General features: G+C 32.5%; 1 protein-coding gene across 1 annotated transcript in view; it reads right to left on the bottom strand.

Moving 5' to 3' along the window:
- The window catches only part of c12.2 (von Willebrand factor A domain-containing protein c12.2), a 59,979-nt gene that overhangs the window by 33,115 nt on the left and 9,856 nt on the right, over positions 1 to 17,008 (bottom strand). The window contains exons 18-38 of the mRNA XM_080160031.1: positions 16,854 to 16,998; positions 15,916 to 16,005; positions 14,906 to 14,968; positions 14,332 to 14,456; positions 13,436 to 13,584; positions 12,818 to 12,910; positions 12,018 to 12,083; positions 11,139 to 11,247; positions 10,192 to 10,285; positions 9,727 to 9,873; positions 9,326 to 9,428; positions 8,802 to 8,907; positions 7,360 to 7,403; positions 6,444 to 6,526; positions 6,120 to 6,164; positions 4,444 to 4,485; positions 3,735 to 3,818; positions 3,304 to 3,379; positions 1,410 to 1,489; positions 735 to 786; positions 2 to 110 (exon numbers count right to left, since the gene is read on the bottom strand). Coding sequence (XP_080016157.1) covers positions 2 to 110; positions 735 to 786; positions 1,410 to 1,489; positions 3,304 to 3,379; positions 3,735 to 3,818; positions 4,444 to 4,485; positions 6,120 to 6,164; positions 6,444 to 6,526; positions 7,360 to 7,403; positions 8,802 to 8,907; positions 9,326 to 9,428; positions 9,727 to 9,873; positions 10,192 to 10,285; positions 11,139 to 11,247; positions 12,018 to 12,083; positions 12,818 to 12,910; positions 13,436 to 13,584; positions 14,332 to 14,456; positions 14,906 to 14,968; positions 15,916 to 16,005; positions 16,854 to 16,998 — 1,905 coding nt within the window. The remainder of the gene's footprint in view (position 1; positions 111 to 734; positions 787 to 1,409; positions 1,490 to 3,303; positions 3,380 to 3,734; positions 3,819 to 4,443; positions 4,486 to 6,119; positions 6,165 to 6,443; positions 6,527 to 7,359; positions 7,404 to 8,801; positions 8,908 to 9,325; positions 9,429 to 9,726; positions 9,874 to 10,191; positions 10,286 to 11,138; positions 11,248 to 12,017; positions 12,084 to 12,817; positions 12,911 to 13,435; positions 13,585 to 14,331; positions 14,457 to 14,905; positions 14,969 to 15,915; positions 16,006 to 16,853; positions 16,999 to 17,008) is intronic.

Below are 17,008 nucleotides of genomic sequence, written 5' to 3' on the forward strand. Positions count from 1 at the left end.
CCTGTGAGTCTGTTCTTCAGGTCCTTGACACTGTCCAGGACTCCGGATCCAAGTTTGACTGGCAGGATACTTCCAGATGTTGGTTCCACCAGTACTAAAGCTCCTGTTACCTTTATATTTTGATGAATATAAAGGGAAATAAGAAGGAAAACTAAAAAAGATTAGTGGTGGTTTTCCTCAACGTATTTACTTAAGAACAGAAACCCACCACTCCCTTATTTATAAAAAAGAGGCTCGCTAGGTACTTTGAGTAATGCACCAGAATAGCTTTCATCCACAGAGCGTCTAGAAATTACTTCCATTACTTTAAGCTTATGCAAATGTTATTAATATGAAAGATGGCCAAGATAAGCAAAACTAAATATAAACATCATACATAATCGTCCTACTCCATGACTACTTAGGTCCAAACACTAAGAAACTATGGCTACACACACTATGGCATAAAATGAGAAAAATATTTTTCTAATCTTATAGCAAAAGATTTTACATTCGATGAATATCGGATAAGATACGCCAAATTTAAAAATGTTAGGCTAAAAGACAACAAACAACCTTTTTGGAGACTCTTGTCTTAGAAGTCCTTTGGAACCAAACAAATGGCAAGAAATAGGTATTCAAAATCAAATTCTTATTAGGTGGAAAATAAAAATGCTAATTTTTTAAGGAAACAATTTTCTACTAGCCTAAACAGCCACTGAAACTGGTTGAGCTGCAGCTGAAATTGTATTTACCTCATCATGGATTGCGAGAATGTTGCTGAACTTCCCTCCCAAAGGTGTCATTCTGTTCAATTTCAAAAAGTTATTAACACACCTCAAATCCACTTTTATAGTAGCTACTCTAATAGGTATCATGTGTTGACGTACATTGATCTGTAAAACCAAAACGTTCAATATTTAGAAAGGAGAAGTAGGAAATGGAAGCTCGTTTCAAGTTATCAAAAAATAGTGAGACTTAAAAGATTGGGTATAGTCCCTTTCGTGGCAACTCACCTTAAGGGGCGATTCTTCGTATTTTCACCGTAGCTTTCCTCCTATTTCTAGCCCCTGCTTGGGGCTCTAACCCTGCGGGGCCAATTGTCTAACCATGTGGGACAATCACCTAACCCAATATAACCTAACCTAACCTTATAACTTATAAATAAAAAAATATTTAAAAAATACGACGAATCGCCCCTTAAGGAGCGTTGCCACGAAACGGACTATTCCCAAAAGTTTAGTAATAGACATGATTTTATAACTGACATAAAAAGTCTAGGAAACTTAAAACATTTACATCTCTTTATTCTTCGAGGCAAAAAGTAACATTTATGTAAATCTGAACACTTAACTAGAAAGACATTTTTTTGTCATAAAATTGTTAAAATAGTGAAGTAGAACAAGAACAAATATGTTAATATCTCTCTCCTGGGTCTCGCCACAAGGTTATGTCTTCTTGTATCAAAATATTGATGGAGTGTCATACCTGTGTATTTATCTTCACACGTCTGACATAGCAACAATATCAATACTTTTGTAGTAAACAAGGATATCTACGTCCATAATAGTGAAGCTCAAACAGTATAGAGTTACAACGCATTTTAAATTTTAAATTACATAGAATTAGGAACAAAAATTGTTTATAAATCTATCCTAAAAGGGGAAGGTAGCTTTCGCAGAACTCCGTATAGGTGTGTATTTTAAGAGTTAAAACAGGAAATCAAATACTTCGATTAGGTCAAACTTACAAAATTTCAATTTTAACATAGTACAGCAAAATTAGAGCATATTTTTTTTTTAGATATTAGAGGCATTACCAATGGTAAAAACTAAAAGTAAACCCTAGCCCATTTACAGAAATAAAGCTATGTGGTGAATATTAGCGTTCTATTCCTATTTCAAAGTCTTAAACACATACCTTATCGGAATTCTGCGAAAGCTAACTACCCCTTTGTTAAATGCAGGCTGCCTAACATGGACATACTTACATTTTACTAATTTATGATTGATAAAAAGCCTAAAGTTCATCCTTACGTATTTAGTTATGATTAAAGAGTTGCTACGCGTTCTGAATTGTACCCAATTATTACAGGAATCAGCATTACAGGTATAAAATGAATAGACATTTGTGACAAACCTAAAAGACTATCACAGCTATTTGTTACGAACGGACCGAAGTACTGACAGACCGACCCTAAATATAGAAAAAGATTTTCTTTTTGAAAGGAATAAAGGGTTGCATCTTCCATAAAAGAATAAAATATTAACAAATCAAATAACATTTACAATTGAAGATAAAATGTACTTTGATTTGCATATACTTATGTACGTATGTTTGTATTATAACAAGGATGACAACATCCATAAAAGCGAAGCTCTGAAACGATATAACAGACGAACATTAACTTTTGTTGAGTGTCAGAACTGAATATGCAAAATATGAAAATATAAGGTTTGACAAAATTATACGTAAATTTGTTGCAAAACTTCTTAAATACAGAATTCTGTTTATGGACATACTGACATTTTAATACTTGATTATAGAGATGCTTCGCTCATAATATTGTACCTTATTGTAATAGGAATCAGTAATAAAAAAATCAGATCAATCGGATGATGTTATCACATAAAAAATTGTTATTAAAAAGGAAAAAATCAACATGTTTAAAATGGACGTACGGACATTCTGGTAACGATTATAGAGTTGCTACGCTTTCCAAATCGTACCTAACTACTACAGGAATCACCATGCAAAGTTTAAAATCGATAGGAAAATTCTAACATGCCTAAATTAACGAATAAAAACTAACTATCTCGGACGGACGGACCGACCCTAATTATAGAAAAGCTTCGCTTTTAAAAAGTGCACAAAACAAGGATGACACCATCCATAAAAGCGAAGCTCTAAAATGGTAGGACAAACGAACAAAAACACTTGAGTAAATTCATTGAAAAACTGCTTAAATACAGGATAATGTTTAAGGACATACTTACATTTTTAGGTTCGCTTATAACATTTTACTCTATTGTCTTAGGAATCAGTATTCCAAAAATCAGATAAATCGGATAAATGTATTACACAAAATATTAGTTGTTAACAAAATTTAAAATCAACATGTTCAAAATGGACGTAAGGTTATTCTGGTAACGATATACCTAAAAACCTAAAAACTACAGGAATCACCATGCAAAGTTTGAAATTGATAGGACAATTCTAACATGTCTAAATTAACAAAAAAGCTATCCGTTCCGGACGGACGTACGGAGGACCCTAATTATAGAAAAGCTTCGCTTTTAACAAAACAAAGATAAATTGATATTCCTTGAGTGTAAATAGAAACACTGGATTTACTGTCAGTACATTTATTGTGTCGTACAACTGTCTCTTGTGTTTATCCCTGAAATATAAATTTTAAATTATTCATGTCAGATGTTAAAGTTTTAGAAGACCTTAATGATTTTAAGTCATTGTTACCAATTTGTCATTTCAAAATTGTGGTAAAATTAGGTTTCCCAAAAGCGAAGCCGTTTAATGCAAAGGAAAATGGCTTATTGGACTGTACATTATACTAGTACTCTTACATGATTTCCTATTTGTTGGATTAAATTTTTAGGTACCGTTATCAAATCTTGATTAGTTGGTTCATCTAGCAGTGTCAAAACAACCAAAAATTTAGAATAGTGGTTATATTGTTTATCATCATTAAGAAGAGCCACACCACTGAGAGGTAGTGACAGACCCAAATTATTTACCTGAAAACGGCCACATCTCCAACGATGGCCATTTCATGGAAGGGAAGAGAGAAGTAGGACTGCAGCTCTGAAAAGCCAACTCCTCTGATCATAATTATTTCATTATCAAAATGCAAGGATAATTCATTAGCAAAGAATAATTGATTATCACGTTCTTCTAAAAAAAGAGCTATTTTCCTAACAGTAGCTAGTCTAGCATATAACCCCCCAATCCCATCAATTTTTTACATAAATCTAAAATCAGGGGAAGGGGTGGAGCAGTTGTGTTTATCTTTCTACTTTTGGTCATATTATAGCAGTTGCTGGGGGGTAGTCATGCAGAGTTAGGACTCCCAGACGGGAAGAAGGTAGGAAGAAGAAAAAACTACCCTCACCCCTCTACTACTTTCAATTTCTGTGCTTGTTAGGAACTCTGAGGTAAAACACCTAAATAGTAATAAACTTCTTTCTTATGAAACTAGTAAAGCATAAAAAAAGTGTAGTAGATTACCTACAATTTACTTTTTTAATTAGGTTAAAAATACTCAAATTACTAACTTCGAACAAGCAACATAATAATGTTATTAACACTACTTTTTATATTTTTTTATTCCATACTTACGGAATAAAGAAAAATAATATTAATTCAATAAAACCAGCTATCATAATAAGAAATTCTATTATGTATAATTCTTACTAAATAAAGATTATTATTTTAATAATAAAATTCCTGGCTTCGATTTTATCTAGAAGTCCACTACTCACATTCACCTCCTGTGTAGTCGTTCGTGGATTTTTTTTCTAAGGATGACAACATCCAAAAGCAGCGTATATCGAACACTTTTATAATAAGTACTAGTGGCTTCGCTCCTAGCAGTGAAAAGCTCTGTTCATAGTGGAAGTGAAAGAATAAAAATAGTCTTAACCTATTTAGATCTAAAAATCAAGTGACCGACCCCGAAAAGAAAATTTTAAACTTTGCATGATGATTCCTATAACAGTTAGGTACAATTTGGAAAGCGTAGCAACTCTATAATCGTTTTCAAAAAGTCCGAACATCCATTTATAGCATTTTGATAACATTTCTAAAATGATATAGTCATTCTATTAATCAGATTTTTTGAGTAATGAATCTTAGGACAAGAAGGTGCAAAATTAAAAGCGAGGCATCTTTACAAACAAATCCTAAAAATTAAAAAAGAAAGTAATGAGCTTTTACTTTTTATCCTGTATTTACGCAATCTTGCCGTCTAGACTTGAAATTAATGTTCTGCTTATGAAGTACTACACCCTACAAGAGTTATTGTTCGTTTGTGCTTCCTTCAGATTTCAGAGCTACGCATTTATAGATGTTGTCATCCTTCTTAAAGAAAAAAACTACAAAAAAAATTAGATAAAATAAAATTATCAAATATCACGTAGATAAAAAGATCATAAGAAAAGTATATTATTTTTTTCGTGTATTTTATTATCTTATTATTCAGAATAAACCTTAGTTAATCTTTTTGTTTCAGAGAAAAGTCAAGGTAACAAGAAATTAAATATATATCATTAAAACAGGGATGACAACGTATTTTTAAAATACAGGGCGTTTGATATGGACATACTTACATAATAAGACTTGATAATACAGAGGCTTCGTTTATAATAGTAAACCTAATTGTCCTAGTAATTTATATCCCAAAAATCAATTATATCTAACTGTTACAGGAATCAGCATGCAATGTTCGAAATTGATTGGACAATTCTATTTTTCTTAGTTACAAATTGTGGCTGAATTAAATAATCTATCATTAACCAACCCTTTGATTTCGCAGCCTATGCATACTAAGTTGGGAATGTTAATAAGCCAAGGCTTTCCCCTTATTGTTATTGAAATCACGTCTCTTACATGGCAGCAGTAGGTTACCACTTTTAATCGTCGATTCAATCACATTTGGTACATTTAATTGCTAAACCTTTTCTATTAAAGATTTTAATTTAGCACAGGACTCAGCTACAGCCATTAGCAGCCGCACAATAAGCCTCACTGCCAGCCGCGCAGCTTACTAAGCCGCCTAGTAAGCTTTAGCCTCAGCTCAACTAGTCCAAGTTACACTCAGCCTCAGCTGCTTTTGCCAAGCGGCTTTTTAGCAGCTGTAATATTATAATCATTCAAACAGCTTAGGCAAAACAAAAGGAGCGAGGAAAGAAGTAAAAGTGTGTGTACTTTAATGTCATTGTCTATATAGATTCTTATCATTTGGCCTATTAGAGCTGAACCCTTGCATTTCTAACAGTTCTAACTTATTACATTGATAGGTAAGGGATGGAAGAAAATACGTAACATAATTACTTAGTGAAGCTTCGATACAAAATTAATCCGCTATCTGCCAATTTTTTTCTAATATTTTAAAATCCAAACTTTCCTGTGTGTTTCCCATGGAGATTTTGGACTGTTCAACTGGTATTCTTTAATTATTTAACAAATAGAGGATTAAATTAAGATATCAAAATCACCTCGAATGTCTAAGATATAAAATGAATGATGCCTAGCCAAAAACGCTTTTTAAATTTTTTTTTTTTTTCTTTAGTATCTGACTATCCGTCCATCTGTTTGTCTGTTTTTTCTCTCTCGCTTGTACGTGAATTCTGCGTATTTTTAAAGCTTCGCTAATGTTGGACAAAAATGCGCCAGTACTTTTTGACTGGCAAAACATATAATATTCCATCTATTTTTGGTTTGTTTTCCTGAAGAATCGTTTAGCTTTGTTGGCAGGTCCTCTGGCCAGAGCCCAGGTTCCTGATACTTGGTGATGCGGCAATGAGATTTCCTGAAAGTTGGAGAGCATCACCATTTGAGGGCAAGATTTATGTTTGTACTACCTTTACCCCAGGGGAGCATCGCCATTTGAGGGCAAGATTTATGTTGGTTCTACCTTTACCCCAGGGGAGCATCGCCTTTAAGGGCAAGATTTATATGGCTGTGGCCATTTACGCGTTGAGATTTTATACCAATGGTAAATTAAAATTGGTAATATAATGAACAACTTTCCATTGTTCCTTAAAGGAAGCCTGAAATTAATACACCACTTGAACTGCTGAAAGACTAAGATAAATTTCATGAGTGATGGAAAACTTAAAAAATTTTCAACTACCTAAAACATCATTTTAAAATACTTTTTTTGTCTTTTTAGTCAAATTTGGGGTAATGGGTCTTCTTGTGGCAGTCTTTCACCTGTTAGAGCGGTGAATTTCTTGCAGGCTTCCTTTAAATTTCCAGATATTTTTTTAAAATAAAAGGGTGATTATGTCAATTGTGATCTATGCACAGTCACAAGAAACTGACAATTTTACGGCTAATAAGATAAATTGACCAATAATTAAATTAGTTGATCATTATTATTTTTGTTTATGGTTTTGTCTTTGTAAGCTTTTACTTCTAATTAAAGTGTGTCCTTTACAAGCGTGAGCGAGCCTAAGGAACCTAGAGACTCATTGTAAACAAAATAAACCTAACTTTCTCTGACATAGTGACAAAATTAAGGACACAACCTAGTTATAGAGTAGCTGCGCTATTAAAAAGTAAACCTTGCAAAGTTGGTTTCAAATTACATTTATATTCCAAATCGAATTTGTATTTTAATTAGAAAATAAAAAGTCCTACCTTTGCAAGGCTGACTTTTCTGGGATCTGTACCAATAGGAACTCCTAAACATATAGAAATAAATGTAGAAAAGTTTTGCTTTCAAAATAATTAACAAACAATATCTAGCAGAATATATTTCAAAATTGACTAGGCAATAAATAGTAACAAGTTATACATAAAAATATAGTCTCAAAAAATTTCATCAAACTTTACATTTCTAATAGCTTTTAGGAGGATTTTTCCTTCATTTAGTTGGGTTAGGCTAGGTGATTAAGGGAAGCCCTGCATGGGTGGGGTTACAACTACATACATTAAATATTATTCCAAGTTAGGGCACCGTAACGTTAAGGCATTGCAACATTATTGATCCTCAAAGGGTTTAGAATCAAAATTTGATGAAATGATCTAAACAAAATATTATTACCGGAGCTGGATCTTTAATTGTGTAGCCGTTGTCGTTGCCGCTGCCAGAGGTCCTGCCACTAACCCAATAGCGATCTTTAAATCAAATTGGCTACGCGTGGCCACGGCTTTAAATCTTTAAATCACAACCACTTTTTGAATTTTCAGTAAAAATATGAAGATAAAAATAATACGTAAAAACTTCAAACATTTAAAAATCCATGTTTTATTGGCAGTACTGGAGGTGGCTATGGCTACGGCTACAACTACGGCAACGGCTACACATGTAAAGATCCAGCTCAGGAAGTTTGGATAAGGGAACCGAAGAAAAACCAATAATATTTATCCATTTTTTCCGTAAGTCAAAAACAATATAGTGCATATTTTTCATATGAAAGGTCAAAGAAAGATAATCAACCTCATAACCTCAATCCAAAAATAGGTTACCGTATGTTTTATTATCTGTATAAATATTTTGTTTACATGATTAATACACGACATCTACAAATTATGTAAAACACTATCCTCCTTGTTATACTAAAATTTTTCATATTACTTATCCCTGCGTTATGTGGAGGCTATCAAGAATTTTTTTTTTGTTCCACTGGCCATAAAAAAATAACTTAAACTAATAAGGTATTTTTTTTCTTAATTTGTTCTAAGAATTACTTTTTATTTTAATTTATATTGAACTTAAATTTATTTAGCTTTTTCTTAAGGTATCTATTTTTTGCATTAATTATGACACTGGTTACCCAATTAGCCCTAACATTTCCTCTGTTCCCATTTATCCTTAACCTAACCTTTCCTTACTTATTACTTTTATTTTACCCCTAAAACAACATATTATATAATAAATAACATTTGTACTAAGTTGCATCTATTCAAAAACATTGTCTATTATTTTAAGGATAGGCCATTGATAGAGATATATAATCCTTTCTTCAAATTTAAAAGTTGAAATATTTGAAGTTAAGATTAATTGGAGGCTAAACTATCTATCAATTTCCTTTCCCTATTATTAATTACACTTGATGACTTGATATAGTCTCACATACCGTGTTTGTGTAAGACTTCAGTTAACGTATCCCTGACTTCTTTGCTGTAGGAATCAAAGTCAAACACATTTCTAACAACATTGCCCAACCCGTCATCTGGAAATTTCTGAAATTAAGTTTAAAATCAACTAGATTATTTTTCACAAGAAACTGAACAAAATTGTATTTTAAAAGGTCAAACTGGAAATTCAATAGTCTTAGATACAAAAAAAATATTAGGATAAGAAAAAGCCAAAATTATGCCAATTAATAATTTATAGATATTACTTAACAGCTAGTTCCACAGACTAACTTTATAGGAATTTCCGTTCTATAGGTCTTAATTAAATACCATCAGTTATAATAAAAACCAAACTATTTTCTCTCCATTAGAGTAATCGTTAACTCTTCGTATATTTTTAACAAGATACATGCTTAAATTATTGTCAGCCAGCTGAACTTTTAGTTTACCTAACGGATTTATTTATAATTTTTCAAAAACTAAATTGGATTTCAGGTAAATGCGAATTATATGATTAGCCCACCTGTAAATGTTTAACAATGTTGACGACTTCTCTTGTTGAGTATGGATATTGAATTTGTCCTTCATCTGCCATGGTACGCAGTTCGGAAAATGTTCTTACCAACCTGAAACAAATAATCCAATGATATAGCTTCTGCACTGTTTTGTTTATATTACCAAGAAGTAAAAAAATATTTAAAAACTGTATTTACAACCTATACAGTTTATATTAAGACATTTTTAGAATTTGATTAATTTTAGAAAATAATAAACATTTTACATATCTATTCCTAAGCTCTGAAATTTTACAAACTATTTTAAATCGCCTTTTTTCAGCTGTATTGGTATAAAAAACGCGCATAGTTAAATAAAATTTGAAAAATGCGCGAAACGCGGCATCCAAGAAAACAATCAATCAATCACCTTCTCATAATATCCTCTGACACGTCAGGCCCATACTGCTTGAGCATGGCCAGCTCCGACTCCATGGAAGGGTTGTCGATGGCGTGGCAGGAAAACAGGTCGCCCAAGGACCCGAAAAAGTCGTTTCCAAGGAAGGGGAATCCAGGCCTAGAAAGGAAAATTTTAAAACAAAAACACACTACAGCACAATAAATCTTACCTTTTTTTTATCATTTTAATTGCATAAAACAATCTCAATTCTTTAATATTTGTATGAATTAGTGTTTAAATATCTTGAGCTAAATTTTTTAGTATTAGTTGCTTCACTCCTATTATTTAGGGGAATGTTGTCAGAAAATTAATCTAAAAAAAAATAAAAGGCTTCCGTATAAAGTACAACCCGTGTATAACAGAAATTTTCGAGATTTTTAGCTTCAAATAAAAACCTTATACTTTATATTTTATGATAACCGCAAATAGACAAACCTATTGGCTAAAACCATCATTCTAAAATCTGGATGCATCTTTATAATATTGTCTCCTATTTCTGTTGAAGTCGGGGGCACAATTCTTCTTCCGTCTAAATTAAAGTAAAGAATTAGGTAAATAACTTTGGTTTGCAATTTTTCTTGTTTCTTAGTTATTATAATTACAAGCAGCTACGCCCCCTACAGGCCTCTAGGGGCACTTGAGGAGGGGGAAGTTGAATTAGATAATCCATTTTTTTTTCATTTTAGATTTCTTTGGAAGGGGATTAGCCCCCAGACCCCAATTTTCAATTTTAGTTTAAGAAGAAAAAAAATTTGGGGTGGGGGGGGGGATTTTCTCGGGGCGATTTCTCTTAGGAGGGTGTTGGACCTGTTGGTACCCTCCCCCAAATAAAATATAAACCTTACCGGGACCTATAAGAAGCTACCTTGTAAAGAAGAACCATAACGGTTCAGCAGTTAGCGAGATCCTTTGGTACAGAAAACAGACAACCTGTGACTTTATAATATACTAGCGGTTACGCCCCTAGAGACCTCTAGAGGTACTTGAATTTTTGTTTTAGAAAAATTCAAAATCAAATTAAAAAATTTCGGAGTGGGGGTGGTTATAAACCTTTCCAGAACCTATGAGAAGCTACATTGTAAAGGAGATCCTTCGGTACATACACACAGAGATCCTGTTACTTTTATATAATGATTATCAATTTGTGTTAGTTTGACTTTATCAAAATGTTTGATAATGCAATATTTAGAAGGCCGATATATGTAGGTATATTATCTTGTGAAACTGTAAACTAAAAAAATTTCCTTTTTTATCCAGAAAGTTTGTGATAAGTTGAAATTTGTAGTTTATTTAGGTAAATTTACTTAATCTTTTCAAATAATTTCTTTTTCACAGAGCTTTGTTATATTTGTATGTAATGAAATAATTACAAAGGCACAGACCTGAGAGAATCATATGGTTAGATTCAATAAGACTTTTCAATATGCAGGTCACGTTGGTGGGAGCTTTATCTGCCTCGTCTATCACAAGAATATTTCCACTTCTTACCGCCTGGAAAAAGTAAAGATTTTTTCAGATTATAGACAGCTTTCCGTGGATATCAATATATGATAATAACGATTATCGGTTCTGCAGTCGCAATTGGCATTTCTTAAACTTAAATATTCTGTTGTTTTTTTATAGTCAAGCTATACAGCAGCCGATTAGGGAGAAAGAAATGCAGCTACAGGCAAACTAATATATTTTTTTTTGTAAAAATTTAGGTTAAATACGAACATAAATTTCAGCAATATTAAAATAAAATATTTATACTTCTAGTATCAAAAGTAAAACACTGGACTTAAAAAATAAACAGTCTAATATGAAGAGAAAAAAATATCTATCAAAAAATCAAACCTACATTCCTTAAAGTATTAAAATGTGTTTTTGTTTGCCTGGTTAGATTTGCACCATCATTTTTTATAGGTATTTAATTTTCATTATAAAATCAAAATTTATAACATCCATTCCTAGTTAGATACTAGGTGTCCCGCCAATATTGAAAAAGGATCTCTGGGTCATGTGAAGGAAACGAAATTGCGGGTTTCGTCGTATTTTCACAGTAGCCTTTGAAAGGTTATTTTAGGTTAGGTTAGTAAGTTAGGTTAGGTGATTGCCCCGCATGGTAAGAGAACCCCGCAGGGGATAGAAGTAGTAGAAAAGCTACTATGAAAATATGACGAAACCCGCAACTTCGTTTCCTTCACATGACCAGAATCTAGTATAGACAGATAGACAGACATTCTATTACTTTAAAGTAAGGATAATTAATAAATACTTACTTGTACTAAAGGACTGTCATCGTATACAATGACACCATCTCTTACAGAGGGCTGCAGAGTCAAAGTCTAAAAGTAAAGCTCAGTTATAGGGGGAATTAAAAAGGACCTTGTAAATTCAAGTTTAATCCTATAAATTAGGGTAATTAAATAAACTTGATATGTGTTTTGTGTTGCTAACTTGCTTTCCCTCAAAATGTCTGACGAGCACTGAAATCCACCCCCTCTCCATATATTAAAGGGGAGGTTCGTTATTTTCTCCCTATATACCTAACCCTCTGCGGGGAATATACATACATCATTAAATGGAATATACTATTCTGCCTTAGTAATATGCATTGAAATACCTAGGACATTTTAATCTCTAAATTGCTTATTCTTTATATGGAATTAATAGGAACTTAGGTATGTGAGGATTGGGGAATTTCAAATGGGTAGTTGCATTTAAACATGAATTTAGTAAACTGTATATTTTATCAGTTCAATATTTTAAACTACATCTATAGGACATATATTTTTTTTAAAATTTACATTTTCTACCTGGTACTTACCTGTTTTCACAAAAAACAGCATGATGACTATTTTGGTGGTGCCAAATTGATTGTTATTTATTGTAATACAAAGTCATATATGTAAAATGGCATTCTTGTAACTTATGCTTGCATTCAAACTTGTTAAATGCACTTCATGCAACTATCCCTTTAGTGATTTGTTGACATTAGATGCAATTTTTCAATTTTTAACCTTATTATTACTTTTATTGCTATGCTACTTTTGTATATTATTGTCTTGCTTTTTATTACCTGGACGGTTGTATCTCTGTTAAGCTGGATATATTCTCTTGGTCTGTTCAGAAGGTTCAGCATTCTATCAATCAGTTTGTTCTTTCCAACACCCTTAATAATTAATATTGATACCTTTGAGAAAAAAAACAACAATGTAAAACAGCTATTAAATACCTACCTACCCGATTTTGTTTTGAAATTATTTATTCCTAAGATAGACAAGACAACCCTTACTTTCGATTTCATACAAAACACGATTCTAACCCATGCAACGGGTTTTCACCCTACATGGACGATGCTGGCAGGGCTTTTCTAACTGTTACTTAATATGGGCATCTAAATGTGTTTCAATCAAAAAGGGGGAGTTAGGATGTGCTAAAATTCCGTAAAGGTGTGAGTTTTAGAGCTTAAAAACAGTAGCAGAACGAGAATATGCAATGCACTAAATATGTGTATTCCTTATTGAATAAAACCATAGACAAATTTTTTTATATACTTATATAATATTTAGTGAATGTTATCGTTCTACTACTGTTTTTAAGCCTGTCATTAAGTAAATCTATCCTTAATGACAAATCAAATTGTACTTGTACTCAAAATATTCCCATTTAAAAAGGTTCTATTATCTAATGACACCTGATTTCCAATAAGGAGTAGATGTTCTCCCATGAGAAAATCCTGCAACATCGCCTCCATAACAGCAAGATTCTGGGGGGTGTCATAGAACAAAGTTTCGGGGATTTTACCCTGGACGTCTGGGTTGTACAGTGGGGCACTGGTTTTACCTAAAGTTATGAGACATTGATTATTTACAAAACATTTGACAACTAAAGGGATGACTTTAATTTAGGACCAATTGAAACAGCCACGGATAGCTTAAGTGCATGATTAATGATTATATGCAAACGCTCTTCAGAAAACCAACCCTTTGGTGTACGAACTTTGTCTGGAAGTTCTAACTGTGCATGGTAAAGATCTTCACATATTTTGGGCAAATGTATTGGGGGGTGTAGAGGGGTGTGAATACTCTCCTAAAAATTTAAATTAGGAAACATACATTCCTCCTTTTTGACCCCTAATGGTTTCACATCCCCTTAGTGAATCGCTGTGCACGCCACTAATCGAATACATACAACTAGTGGACATTAACATTCTAAATATTGCTTTATATTTTCTTTAAATAATTTCAGGGGTGTATATTCTGCACAAGATTTATTTTTTTTTCTCCTGCTACAAAATTTTTTATTTTTTTTCCCCCCTAGATTTTTCTTAAAAAGTAGGGGGGAAAATAGAAAAATATTTAAATAACTCTATATTTTATTTATTTTATCCCTCCTTCCACACATTTTTTTAGTTTTTTTTAACCAAGGAGGGGGGCGAAATTGAAAAAATGTTTTCAGTTTTCTTAATTTTTACATTTTTTTTCCCTCCAACCACTTATTTTTTATTTCCCCCCCCCCCCCCCTGAGCCGGGGATCCCATGCAGAATATACACCCCTGAATAATTTAGTCATATATGATAACAATCTTACCAATAGTGAGCATTTTATTTTCAACAATACATTTGATAGTGGGGTCTTCTTCAATACAATCTTTCTCAATACCTCCCTTCTCCAGCATTTTTGACAAGGATTCCTTGGCTAATGCTGGTAAAAACCTAAATAAGTATAAATGTAAAATGGTAATCAAAAGGATGGAATTGGAGGAAGAAAGGGCTGTAGTTTCATCACACAATGATTCACCATAAAGTCGATAGGGTTCTTCTTTACAGCTAGCTTCTTAAGGACTCAGGAAGGTTTAAAACTAATTTAGGGGAGGTACCACCAAACTCTCAGTACAAATTGCCCATGTGGAAAATTACCCCCCCCCCCCCAATCATCCTAATTTTATTTCTTGTTAATTTTTAACAACATAAATTTAAAAAGGAGGGTAGAGTTCCCTCCCCCTTCCCATAAGTTCACCTAGAGGGGACTAGGAAAGAATCCGCTATTGTGAAATAAAGTTCTTTTTTAAGAAAAGACGTTTTAAAGTTAACAGCCTGTTTCCATCCCCTGACTATTTTGTCATATTTTCTGCCTATTTGATCTTTCTTATTCTATGATATACCTTGACAAACAAGCTTTGTTGATGGCTGAATAGGTAGATTCATCTGGAAATTTCTGTAGCCGCCTAAATTTCAAGATTGGTAAAATTAAAGTTTAAGTTAAATGAAAAAGCACAAGTCCTCAAAAATTTCATACAGTTGTAATTTCTATTTTTAAGTGCAGAATATTTTTGACTAAAAGATGGTTCTCCATAATTTCGCTTAGAAGGAAATTAATGCTCCAACAAAATAACCCATGCAAAAATCCCTTACATCAGGGAAAAGGGAATGTGATTCTGACAAATAATTCTAAGTGAAAATTTCCCAACAACCACCTTCCCTTAGTTTTCACACTCTCACCCACTTCCCATCAGTTACATAAAAAGTTTTTACGCCAACTCTACGCCAACAAAATATTTAATATTCGGCAATTTCAGATGTAATTAATTGGCTGAATAGCAGCCCCTGCATAACATATAAACTAAAGCGCTCTAAAATTCTTGAAGTCATCTTACCGTACCTGGACATATGAAAGCACAAACAAGTTATAACTATTCTACAATGGCTAAAAATATGAATTAGGGTTGGCAATCCGTATCCGAATCCGGGATCCGGAATCCGCCCAATTTTTGGTCAATTTTTGAAAACGAATACGTATCCGGAATCCGTATTTTGATAGTGGATTCGGATTCTTAATTGGTAGGCTAAAATTAACGTCTAGAGTTCTTTCTTTCAACTCTGCTTATCTGAAGGCAAAGATTATCATCATTATCTATAAAATCTTTTAAAATCTGGTTCGATTACCGGAAGTGAATTATAGAAAACACCAAGAACATTAATTTTTAGGACATATGTAGTACTTAATTTTTTTAAAAGGCCTTTTAAAATATTGCTAGAATCCGGAATCCGAATCCGGAATCCGACAAAAATAAGAATCCGGAATCCCCATTTTTTTTGACGAATTCTTGTAAGAATCCGAATCCGGTCATAAAATTTGACGGATTGCCATCCCTAATAGGAATATAATTTCTACCTTGCAATTCTGATGAGTTGTCTTGTAGATAAAGAAGTTGAAATACTTCTGAGTGATGTATCTTCAGCTGATCTTAACTTGTGTGTTATTCTACACAAAAAATATAAATACAGAAGTTTTGTTAATTTGATTTTTCAAGAAAGGCACTGTATATTAAGAGATATAAGTTTTCCGGAATTGTAATGTAGGAAGTAGATTTGAAATCTGCATCAAATTTTAAGGATTTTTTATAAAATTCGTTTTTTGTAAAATTCTTTATCTAAAAGCGGAAATACAAATTAAGTTAATTAATTTTGGCATCCGTGATTGGTGGATTTAAAAAATCTGCGCTCTGATTGGATGTCGTACATCATTCAACCAATTAGAGCGCAGGTAGTTTAAAATCCACCTATCTTATTGGTCAAAATTGATTAACTTAAAATGTATTTCCGCTTTTAGATAAAGAATTTTACAAAAAACGAATTTTATAAAAAATCCTTAAAATTTGATGCAGATTTCAAATCTACTCCCTACATTAAAATTCCGGAAAACTTATATCTCTTACTGTATATAGTCAATTTAGAGTATCTCGTTCTTTTTTATATAGAAACAAGGATGACAACATCCATAAGTAGCGAAGCTCAAAATTTTTGGATAGACATCCAGAAAAAACGAACTATAGAGCAGTTTTATAAAAAAACATTAAACTAAAATAAATCACGAAATCTTTTATATTTATAATGTGAAAAACACGTTTCCCCTTAAACGTTTCAGACAGACGAACATTTCAAATTATAGAGTAGCTTTGCTACTAAAAACAAGACAAACTGAAAAGTGTGAAATTAAAAAGAGGAAAGTTAAATAGACATTAAAACTGGAAAGATTAACTTAAATACTGTAACAAACCAACATAATTCGCGACATGTAAAGAAGTTTTTCTGCTAAAAATCTATTTATACCTAAGCACTTCATCTAAACTTTCGGTCGAGTTTCCGGTAATTTCTGACAGAATTTGTCTTTCTTCCATTTTACTCAAGCTCCTCATATCATGATACACAAACATTGACAGGATTTCTGGTATCAGCCACTGTCCTTTTCCAGTTCCTAAATATTT

This window comes from Acartia tonsa, chromosome 5 (assembly GCF_053477335.1).
Source record: "Acartia tonsa isolate MP-2025a chromosome 5, ASM5347733v1, whole genome shotgun sequence".
NCBI lineage: Eukaryota > Metazoa > Arthropoda > Copepoda > Calanoida > Acartiidae > Acartia > Acartia tonsa.